The sequence below is a fragment of the Pipistrellus hanaki genome (assembly GCF_964339955.1).
Source record: "Pipistrellus hanaki genome assembly, chromosome: 2".
Classification (NCBI taxonomy): domain Eukaryota; kingdom Metazoa; phylum Chordata; class Mammalia; order Chiroptera; family Vespertilionidae; genus Pipistrellus; species Pipistrellus hanaki.
In genome coordinates, this window is record NC_140504.1 from 54,063,201 (window position 1) to 54,075,808 (window position 12,608).

The following is a 12,608-nucleotide window of genomic DNA, read 5'->3' on the forward strand; positions in this document are numbered from 1 at the left end:
GAATTTTGTTAAATTCAAATTTGCTGAAATGATCATATGGCTTTACTCCTATAACCTGTTAATGTGGTGAATTATATTGATACTATTTCAGATACTGAACACTTCTTACATTTCTGTGATAATCTTCATTTGGTCATAATTTAGCTTTGCTTGTTTTAAGTACATTGGTCATTTAATTCGCTAATATCTTATTTAGTAATTCTGCATCCATGTTATTAAGCAAAACTGATCCACAATGCTTTTTGTCTGTACAGTTTTGATATTGAAATTATTCTAGAATTATAAAAGAATTGGATCACTTTCCCTACTTTTCCATACTCTGAAACAGTTTGTAAAAGAATTATTTGTGAAACTATCTTTAGTTTTCCAGTATCTTGGGGATTTGGAAATAGGGTGTAAGATAAAGCCACATTAGTTTCTTCAGGCTTTCCATTTCTCTTTGAGTCAGATTTGGTAAATTATACTTTTTCTAGAAAACAGTCTACTTCCATGCCAAATTTACTGGGATATATTTTTTTATATAATTCTATAACTCAGAAAATAAAAGCATAGTATAGCTATAATTTTAATCACTTTTTCATTACTAATATTGTTTATTTTGTGCCTATTCTCTTTTCCTTCATAAGCCCTTGTTAGAGGTTGGTCGTCTTTATTAGTTTTCAAATAAATTACTTCTGGTTTTGTTTATCCTCTGTTTCTTTTTTTTCATTATACTACTTTAAAATCTAAACTACATCACTTTCTTCTGCTTTCTTTAAGATGTTATAACTTTTCTAGCTCCTCAAAGTAAAACTTTTACAAATTTATTTCCAATTAAAAAAATTTATGAGGCTATACAACATTTCCTTATAATTACCATGTTGGCTGCATTCCAAAATTGCTGAGATATACTATTTTTTATTCTGCTCTATTATAAATATTTTATAATTTCATGTAGGTTCCATTTAACATGTAAATTATTAGGCATATGCTTTGAAGTTTCTAAGCATGTATTTAAAATTAATTTTATTAATTATTTATGTTTTTATTGTATTAAAATAATATAAAATAAATAATAAAATATGAATTCTTCAAAATGTGTTATTTCCTTAATCTAGTAGGAATTAGTTTCTATAAATGTTTTACATATATCTAAAACAAATCCCACTTTGCAGTTTTGGATTGTAGGATTCTATATTTACTATTAGAATAGGTATGGTAATTATGTAGTTGAAAGATTTTGTATGTCTTCACTAAATTTTGTCTGCTTGATTAGAGATACGTTAATATTCTACTATGATAAAGACTTACCTATTTCTCCTACTTATGCCAATTTTTGTTATAGATATACTAGGGGCCCGTTACAGGAAGATTCCTGCAAGCGGCTGCCACCATTTGGCCCGCCCCACCCGCTCTGCTCTCGCTTCCCCTCTGGCAAGCTGCCTTGCTTTCTGCTTTTCCTCCCTCTTCCTTCTATGCTGTCTTCAGTCTTCACTCCTCCCTCCCTCAGCATATGCAAATTAACCACCATATTTGTTGGGTTAATTTACATACTTGCTTTGATTGGCTGTGGGCATAGCGAAGGTACAGACAATTAGCATTTTCTCTTTTATTAGTGTAGATATATACACATATGTATGTAACAACATATTTTAATATATATGAACATATGTGGTAAAGATATATTATTATGGGTATACCAATTAATAATTGTTTATCCTCCTAGTTTATCCTCCTGAATTAAACTCTTGTCATTATTTGGCCATTCAAGAAATCAGATGCTCCAATTTTACCTCTCAAGTTAGGAGTAATAGCTTTAAAGACATAAATAACTGGAAGTTCAAAAGATCTTTCCTGGCCAAAACCGGTTTGGCTCAGTGGATAGAGCGTCGGTCTGCAGACTGAAAGGTCCCAGATTCAATTCCGATCAAGGGCATGTACCTTGGTTGTGGGCACATCCCCAGTAGGGATGTGCAAGAGGCAGCTGATCGATGATTCTCTCTCATAGATGTTTCTAACTCTCTATCCCTCTCTCTTCCTCTCTGTAAAAAATCAATAAAATATATTTTTTTTTAAAAAAGATCTTTCCTGGTCCCTAATTAACACATAGTTTTACTCTCTCCGCCACCGAGTTTGGCTCTTTTCTTGTTTAATGCTGTTATTAGGCTAGAGCTAGTCAGTCTTTCCTAGATGCTTACTTTATCATTATTAATTTACACAGTGAGAATAGTTTTAAACAAAGTCCCATTCTCCCCCAGAGAGTATCAACCTACATGCCATTCCCGGGCATCTCCTATGTATCAGGTACTGTGCTAGGTGCTAGCATTCAATAATAAGCAAAAATAAAGAAGATTGCTGTCCTCCTGAAGCTTATACTTTGGAATAGAGCAAATCACACAAATAAATATAAATTGATAAATGTGAAATCTGATATGAAAAAGATATTACTCTGAAGATCTATTAAAAAAGGGATCTGACCTTATCAAGAAGGTCAAGAAAGGCTTTCTTGATAAAGAAAACTTGGAACTTTAACCCAAAATTCAAAAGGAGAAAAAGTTAACTACATGAAAAGCAAGAAGTATTTCCGGATGAATGGACAGAATTTAAAGGGTCCTGACGTGGTCAAAGGGTTTAAATATAATAACAAAAGAAGGCAAATGTTGCTATAACACAAAGAGAAAGATCATTATGTTAAAGCATTTTGTTGCTATCCTAAAAGAATTACAAGTTACTAAAAAGTTTAAAGCAGAAGAGATGATAAATCATAGTTTAATTATGAAAAGATCAATATAGGTGCAATATACACAATAGACAAAAAAAAATGGGTTTAAATAGATATGGGGTGAACCAATTAGAAAGTCACTGCATAGTTAAAGCAGCAAACAATGGTATATTTAACTAAAGTGATAGTGGTAGTGTTTGGACAAAAAGGCAGCCAATCAATGATTTTCTCTACTCATTGATGTTTCTAGCTCTCTCTCCCACTCCCTTCCTTTCTGAAATCAATAAGAATATATAGAAATAATAATAATAATAAAGTAAAATTGTTTTTAAAAAGAGAGGAAACCACGCCTTAAATACAATCAGGCTTCTGATATCCATAATTAGAGGAATCCTGTCTTTTATTTGTCTGAGCTTGTTTAGGAAACTAGCTCAGCTAAATATTATAAGTTGGTTTTGGTCAAAGTGATGTTGGATTTATGCATCTAGAGCTCAGAGGTCTGGGTCAGAGATGCAAATTTAGAAGTTACCCATTGACTGCAACACAAATATAGAGATTCTGCAGGGAAATAGTATAGAAGAAAAAGGAAGAAGGACATAGGATTAAGTCTTGAAGAACTCCAGCTCTAATGACTGAGAAGATTATAAACCAGCAAAGGAGAGAGAGAAAAGTATCTAGAAAGATAGGAGAAAAGCCAATAAGACATTATATCACAAAGTCAAAAGAAAATGAGTAATTCAGTAAGAAGGTAATGATTAATAGCATCAACTGAATAAAATAGGAGTCTTTCTCCTACAAATTTTACATCATAATCGGTATGGCTTCACTATGAATTTTTACTTTTCTAATTACTCATGCTTATGTATACTTACTTAAAGTATTCATCAGAAGGCCACTGTTGTTATGATATCTATTATGACCGACATCTACATCAGGAATCCTGCAATGTGGCATGGCAGCCATGGTGGGATCTCTAGAGATATAATTCCCTGGATCAGACGGAGAGGATCTGTCCTCTTCACCTTCTGAGTCACTGGAACTACTCTCACTGCTTGAAGATGATGAACTTTTAGAATCTGATGAACTATCACAACTACTCATCTGGTCCATCAGACTAGCTTCTGCCTTCAGTTCTGAAAATGTAACAGAAGTTAATAGATAGTTTAAGTAAATAATAGTAAATATAAATATTAAATACATATAATAAATTTGAACGAGTTAGTTTCTAAGAAAGTGTTAACAATAAATAAGACTAAACATACATTTACAGTTTTTGGCTTTAAAGGCTTCTTTACTAATACAAAATAAAAAGTAACATTCTTCTCCTAACCTTTTTAAGTTCCTTTAAACTTACCCCCCTACTTGGAAAAAATCACTTTCTTGTGACCATATATATTTTAAAATTCTGCTTGGAAACAGGTATTTTAGATTTTTACACCCAACTCACATATTGTTAGAGCCTGAGTTTACTCTTTGCCACTACCTAAGAAAGAAAGAAAAGAAAGAAAGAAAGAAGAGAGAGAGAGAGAGAGAGAGAGAGAGAGAGAGAGAGAGAGAGAGAGAGAGAGAGAGAGAAAGGGAGGGAGGGAGGAAGGGAGGGAGGGAGGAAGGGAGGGAGGGAGGGAGGGAGGAAAGAGCAATTAGAATTTTCCTGCAAAAGCTGCATCCGTGGACCCAAACTTTTCCTTTCCGGCTCTGTAGCACCTCTTTCTCTCATTTCTGGACAACATGCATTTCTGGACAACATATATAGAAAGTTCAAAAAATTCTCCAATAAAATAAATCTCTATCATCAAGCCAAGTCTTACTTCAAGGTTGAAATTACAAAATTAGAAGACATAGACAGTGTCTAAATCTAAAAACTACATTTCTTTATACTATTACAATATATTGAAATATACATGGAATTCAAATAAAATATATTAAAAATGTGAAAGATTAAAACTGTAAAAATTAAAACTTATTTATCCTCCAATTCTTTTTCTTATTTCCCCAATACATATAATACAATGCAATACATACAGATGAATTCCTTTTTTTGTCAGCTCTATAGAGGTATAATTGACAAAATTAAACTGTACAACCAGTTAGTTTCTGTCATGAAAGTATATTACATTTTTGTCAAATTTTTTTTTTTGCATCTATTGAGATGATCAAAAGTTTTAGTCTTCATTCTGTTAACGTAGTGTATTGTGTTTATTGATTTACATACATAAACATTCTTGTGTCCAAGGCAAAAAATAAAACCCACACACATTTAATCATGGTATATAATTCTTTTAATGGGCTACTTCTTTTGTTGAAAATTTTTGCTATGTTCAATAGATATTGGCTTGGAATTTGCTTTTCTAACAGTGTCCTTGTCTGGCTCTGGTATGAGAGTAATGCTGGCCTCATAAAATAAATTTTAAAGTGTTTCCTTATCTTCAATTTTCTGAAATAGTTTGAGAATAATTGACATTAATTCTTCTTTAAGAAGACATTTAGTAGAATTTATCAGTAAAGCTGAAAAAAAAAATTTAAAATCAAGAATAATAGTTGAGCCCTAGCTGTTTTGGATCAGTGGACAGTGTTGGCCTACATACGGAAAGGTCCAGGTTTGATTCCCATCAAGGGCACATGCCCAGGTGTCGGGGCTCAATCCCCAGTAGGGGGGCATGCAGGAGGCATGCAATTATTTTCTTTCAATATTGATGTTTCTATTTCTATCTCCCTTTCCCTTCCTCTCTGAAAAAAAATAAAAATATATATTTTAAAAAAAGATGATAGCTGAAGTCACAGGGATGTAAACGACAGCACAGGAAATATAGTCAATAATATTGAAATAACTACATATGGTCTTAAGATGATTACTAGACTTATCAGAGTGATCACTTCAGAAGTTATATAAAAATGCCTAAACACTATGTTGGATACCAGAAACTAATATAATATTGCATGTTGACTGTAATTGAAAAAAATATTTTTTTAAAAATGAACTGAAATGTGTCAAATGTGTTTTTTTTTCTTTCTTTTTAAAAAATTTTTTTTTATTGATTTCAGAGAGAGGAAGAGAGAGGAATAGAAACATCAATGATGAGAGAATCATTGATCGGCTGCTTCTTGCACACCCCACACTGGGCATTGATGTGCCTTGATTGGAATGGAACTATGATCTTCTAGTTCAGTGGCTGAAGCTCAATCACTGAGCTATACCCACTGGGCTTTTTCTACTGTTTGTTTTTGAGATAGTTTTTGTTTTTTATTTTTAAATCTGGTGAATATTGATTGATTTTCGAAAATGTGTATTCCTGGGAAAACTCTACTTAGTCATGATGTACTGTCCTTTTTAAATATATTAGCATTTCTCCACCTCAGCAATATTGGCATTTGGGGTTATATAATTATTTGTTGCTGTTCTGTGCACTGCAGCAAGTTTAGCAGCATCCCTAGCTTCTATCCACTAGATGCCAGTAGCACTACAGCTCATCAGCTGTGACAACCAAAAATGTCTGCAGACATTGCCAGGTGTCCCCCTAGGGGACAAAAATCATATCTAGTTGAAAACCACTGTCATATAATTGTTAAATTCAATTTGCTAAAATTTTGTTAAAAAATTTTGCATCTATATTCATAAGATACCAGTTTGTAGTTTGTTTTTTCCTTATACTGTCTTTGTTGGGTTTTGGCTATAATAATTCTGACCTTGAGGAATGAGCTATAAAGTATTCCCTCCTTATTTAATGATTTATTTTAGATGTATTTATCTTTATTGTTGAGGGTATTACAAATGTCCCCCTTTTTTCACCTATTGCTCCTCTCCACCCAATTCCTGCCCCACCACAGGTCTTTACCACACTATTGTCTGTGTCCATGGATTATGCATATGTGGATGTAAGTTTTTTGGTTATTCCTTGCTGGTCCTCATTTCCCCTCCCTCTGAGATCTTCTGGGCTTATTTTATTTGTTGGTTTATTTTGTTCATTAGATTCCACATATAAGTGAGATCATGTGATACTTGTTTTTCTCTGACTGGCTTATTTCACTTAGCATAATACAGAGTTTGTATCAAGTTGATATTATTTCTTCCTTAAATGACTAGTAAAATGCTCCAGAGAAGCCACCTGTGGCTGGAAATTTGTATGTTGACGGGAGTAGGGTTTTATTTTATTGTTGTTGTTTTTTTATTGTTTAAAGTATTACATGTAGTATTACATGTTTCCTTTTCCCTCCATTGACCTCCCCCACCCCCCAGCATATGTCCTCATCCCCCTAGTATCTGTGTCCATTGGTTATGCTTATATGCATGTATATAAGTCCTTTGCTTGATCTCTTATCTCCCCCCGCCCCCTCAGGGGTAGGGCTTTAAATACAACTCAATATTTTTAGAGGATTTAGGGATTATTCACGTTATCTGTTTCTTCTTGAGTCAATTTTGTACCCTTTAAGGAACTGGTCCATTTCATCAAATTTATGGGCAAAGACAGAGAGAATAAGAGTTTAAATAACTTTCCCTAGGCCACACAGCTGGTACGTGATACAGCAGAGATTTAAGTGCAAGTAGTCTGACTCCAAAGATGACATTCTTAGTTATCACATACGCTATGTCTAACAGAGACCCAAAGCTGGTTCTCTGAAGATTGAAATATATCAAATTCTAGCAATATTGATCAAGAAAATGAGAAAGACATGGCACAAATAATCAGTGTTAGGAATATAAAGGGCCATAACTATGAATATTGTAGGGCTTTGTATGGATAAATTAAGATGATGATTTGAAAATGTGAATTAAACTGACAAGTTTTAAGACAAAATTAAATAAAGAATTAAAAAAAAAACTGAGTAAACCTAAAGTCAGTAAAGAAATTTACCCACACTATCAAAAATCAAAAAAAACTATTATATACAAACTGTTCCAATGAATAAAAAAGTGTCTTGTATATAAATCCTTTAGAGTACATTCAGACATGAGCACAAATAGACAGAAAAAGGAGAAAAATATATTGGAAAGTAAAGACTCCTGTAAAATTTTTTTTTTAAACCTAAAGCCAAAATGGCAAAATGTTAAATCTAAGTTATAGATGTATGATTTGTTATATTATTACCTGTATTTTCTGTATGTTTGAAATATTCATTAAGAAAAGTTTTAAAGGTTAGTTGAAATCATGTATGGGAAGACTTGGTACATAGTATTTACCTACAAAAAACATGACGTAAAAATTTTACAGTATGGATAGAAATTGATAGTTGCATTATGGTGGTGAGATTGAGTGATTTTATATTAAAATTATTCTTCTACATTATATTATTTTCTAAATAAATAATAATTGTATAAAAATTACAAGTTCATTATAAAAATTCAAACAATTTGCACATAAAAAATGAAAGATTTCTGTAATCCAAACTCCTAAAGATGCTTACATTTTAGTATAATTCTTCCAAGTTCTATGCATCTACAAACTTATACAAATTTTGTTTTAAAAAATTATTCATACAACACATATATTACATGTAAAATTTTCTTTTTTGCTTAATAAGATATCTGGATATCCTTCTTAGTTACTAAAAATGTGGTCTCTTTTTAAAAAATTGATGTGCAGTATTTGATGGGCACTTGGGATTTTTCCATCTTTCCCTAATATGGAAAATGCTGCATGGAACATTCTTATGTGACTGATATAGATATGTCTATGTATATATCTAATATATCTATCTCCGCAAGTTTTGCTTTAAGAGAAATATCTAGGAAAGAGATATGTACTTTTTATTTTAATAGTTATTAGTAAATAAGGATGATAATAACAAATCTTCATGTAGTACTTACTATGTACTAGACATTGTTCCAAGTATTTTGCAGAAAAAAATTGCTCTACAAAAATTAATATGTGCCAATTTATAATTTCTTAAAAAATGTATGAACTACTTGTTTTCCTTTATGTTCTTTTCACTACTGAATGTTGACAAATGTTTTAGCTACTTCCAATCTCATAAATGAAAAACTATCTGTTAATCTTAAAAGTTGCATTTTAAAAGCATTTGTGAGTTTCACTAACCTATCTATATAAAAGCCTTAGCAACCATTAGGACTGGTCAATACTATGATGCTATGAGGCTCTCAACGCAGGAGCTGCCCCCTGGTGGTCAGTGCGTTCCCACAGAGGGAGCGCTGCTCAGCCAGAAGCTGGGCTCATGGCTGGCGAGTGCAGCTGCGGCTTCCTGACTCCACAGCAGCAATCACTACTGAACAGGGAGTGACAGCAGCAGACACAGTGGGCTGAGATGAGCATGAGTGGTGTGGCACCGGCCCTGGTTCAGGCTCCCCCCTGGCCGCCTGCTGTTTGGTGCACTGCTACATCCCTCAGCAGTTAGATATCCCCCAAGGGGTCCTGGATTGCGAGTGACTATGTCATAGCTTATAAATTGCTACATCCCGCAAAATTAAACAAGGAAGGTGGCTTCTGTAGTATTTGAAAAAGAGATCTGTGGCTGCTTAATTCTAATTCATCAGAAGACTCTCCAAACTGTCCACATCCTGTTTATTCTACATGGGATGAACATGCATTCCTATATATTGGGAACAGTCTCTGAGATTTAAATATAAAAACTACCTATCACTGAAAAAACAGGATGATGCAGCAATGACATGCATGAATTCTGGCTTGCACATTTGGCAGTCAGCCCTGATTCTGACACTTATAACTGTGTGACAAAGCCAATTACTTAACTTCTCTCTGCTTCAGTTTTTCCACCCATATGATGGGGAAAATGGTACTACTGCCTCAGAAGGATCATGTTATGTATGACTTTTTATAATCAGAGCAAAAAAAATGTAGCTGCCCATACACAGAAAGATGCCTTTCACTTATATGAAAAGTATGGTCACTGGTGCACACAGCGTCTTGGATTGTAAGAGGAATGTCCGACTAAGTCGGCCCAAGCTGGCAGGCGGACATCCCCTGAAGGGTTCCAGACTGCAAGAGGGCGCAGGTCGAGCTGAAGGACTATTCCCCCTCCCCCGCTCAGGGATGTTGTGCACTGAGCCTCTAGTTAATAAATAATATTGACCACCACTAAACTCTGTTTTACATACAAATGTAAACTTACTTTTGCCCCATCCAGTATTTATTTAGCCAATGTATATTTTATGTTGTGAGACAGATTTAAGCCCAAACAGAAATTTTGCATGTGATAAAAATGGCTCTTCATAACAGCAAAAGAAATGGTGGCTTATTCAATAAATGGATGTTGATATATAATACTGTTTATCAATATAATAAGTTGATTATCAATACTATTTATTGATACTGTTGGGGCGGGAATAAGAGTTTGGATTCTTATTTCTTAAACTAAAATTCCAGATAGCTCAAAGATGTAAATGTAAACATTAAACCATAGAAACACTAATACAAGTGCCAGGCATCTGAAAACATGATTCAACTATCACAGGAGGCACTGGCGGAATAGGGTCAAGAAAATATTTAAATGAAGGCTGTCTCCCCTAGCTGGTTTGGCTCAGTGGATAGAGTGTCGGCCTGCAGACTGAAGGGTCCCAGGTTCAATTCGGGTCAAGGACACATGCCCAGGTTGCGGGCTCAATCCCCAGGAGGGGGTGTGCAGGAGGCAGCCAATTAATGATTCTCTCTCATTATTGATGTTTCTAGCTCTCTCTCCCCCTCCCTTCCTCTCTGAAATCAACAAAAAGATGTTAAAAAAAAAAAAAAGACTTAGGAACAGGCTATACTAGTATATACATCTCAATGTAAATTCTTATACAAAGTTAGATCTTATGCTTGGATCATGTTAACTTACTCTCTACTATACAACGCTTCAATACAATGCTTTTATTAAGGTCTCTGCTACAAAAACTGACACAGAGAGGAACTTCTTGTATTATAAAATTATCATTGACGATACTATATCATTTAATACTCCCTAGAATGGGTTCCATATGATAAACTTCTTTTAGAATTTAGTAACAGGGAAGTCTTAATTCTTTAAAACTTGTCTCTTAGATAATCCAAAATATGCTATAGTTGTCTTAATTTTTGTTTTAGTGTCTAGGAAGCTCAGATCTAAATTTAATGTTTTAATTATTAACAAATTTGCTTCCTCTTTCCCTTTAATTCCATGGGTTTTTCCCCCAGTATTTTTCTGTATATATGTAGATTCATGACATCATGATTCAAATCCATTTTTGGAAGCAGATATGATATAATAATAAAATTCAAAACCCCTTTTAGCAAAAGGGCTCTGAGCTTGTATCTTTATTGTTAGTAAAGGGGCCACTAATATATTAGGGGACTATACTATACTGGGCCTAGAAGAGGGTAAGTGAAATTGGATTGTTATATGTAAGTTACACAGGAAAACTGCAGAGGCAAATATACAGGAACAAATATACTTTGGTGACCAGGGTCTTATTACTACCACAATTACTATAACACTAACACCAAAACTGCAGCTAGAAAAAAAAAATGGAGATTTAAAATGTTCTTACTTTCAAAAGAACTGGACCTCCCTAGAAACACTTTCTGCTCAGAAGTGAGCAGCAATTCAGAGGAACTTGCCTGCTGATTCCGCTTACTATATCTCCTCACTTCACTATTGTTTTGGTGACATCTTAGACATCTATAGTCTGGCTATGCATAAAGTACTTCGACAGGAAGATGCTGTGAAGAACTGAATTTGAATCATCACAACTGTCAAAAAGAAGAAAACTCCAGTTACATATATCTAAATACTTTCCCCCCTGAATAATAAAAATGATGCATAATTACAGATACCCTAAATACCTTATATAGATACATAATTACAGGATACCCTAAACCTATACTCTTCCTCCCCAAAATCCATAAAAATAAAAATATATTATGCTCTCAATAAAACTTTATAGTTAATTCCCTTGTTAATTAAAATGAAAAATTCCACTTATTCTTAATTTCTTGTAAAGGAACATTATATACACTTATGTTTTACCTCTCTCAATATCATCCATTGGAGATGTTGGGGACATCTTGTCTTCGGATGGAGAATCTTTTACAAGATTGGGAGTCCTAGGTAAATTCCACATTTGTTGCTGCTGATGCTCTACACGAGACTGGATTTTACTGCTTCCTTGAACTCTGCAATTAAGAATATCAAAGATCAAAAAAGATATGATGGCAATATAACAACAATTTCAATTTACAAAGTTACTAACACTGCCCACTTATTCTTTTCCCTAGACATCTATAAATGGTATTCAAGAATTAAAACATTAATTTAATTCATTATTTAACAAATATTTCTGGATCCCTGTTATAGATGCAGGACATATACACAGTTCCATTGATGGATACAAGTTTGAATCCACTGCTCAAAATTGAGGAGTTAAGATATACACAAATGCCTAAAATAAAATATACCTAAGTGTATATAGGTACTATATATTCCCTATATTCTAAAATTATTATTTCTGTTAGAATTAAGTCACTTCCACATTTTAACAGAGGCATGCTACTAAAGCAGAGTCATTTCCTTTATTTCCTTTCAATACTTTTAAGAAGAGTTTATAACACAATTATATTTGACTTTTCTGCCTCTCCTTTTTCCAGTCACCAAATTCTGTCAGTTCTTCCTTGTATGCATTTTCCTGTTTCCCACATAGTTTCACTTTACTCAGTCTGTTTGGTGTATTAATGTTTCAAAACAAAACTATTTTTAATTAAAAATTTAATCCTTAGTTTAAAAAATTTAATACATAATCACTGCCAATGGAGCCGTTAAGACGTCCTAATTTCATAATCTTGAAGGTATTAGCTGCAACCTGCCTTTATGACCTTACTTTTAATCCACTATCAACCTCACTCCTCACTTTCCAATACTTATTTATATGCAGGCACAGAGACAAATCTTTGCCTTATTCAAACATGTCTTATTCATTGGCCCC

General features: G+C 33.5%; 1 protein-coding gene across 1 annotated transcript in view; it reads right to left on the bottom strand.

Annotated features, from left to right (window-relative positions):
- Nucleotides 1-12,608, bottom strand: part of EAF2 (ELL associated factor 2) — a 33,818-nt gene that overhangs the window by 3,566 nt on the left and 17,644 nt on the right. The window contains exons 4-5 of the mRNA XM_084873322.1: nucleotides 11,657-11,802; nucleotides 3,574-3,834 (exon numbers count right to left, since the gene is read on the bottom strand). Coding sequence (XP_084729448.1) covers nucleotides 3,574-3,834; nucleotides 11,657-11,802 — 407 coding nt within the window. The remainder of the gene's footprint in view (nucleotides 1-3,573; nucleotides 3,835-11,656; nucleotides 11,803-12,608) is intronic.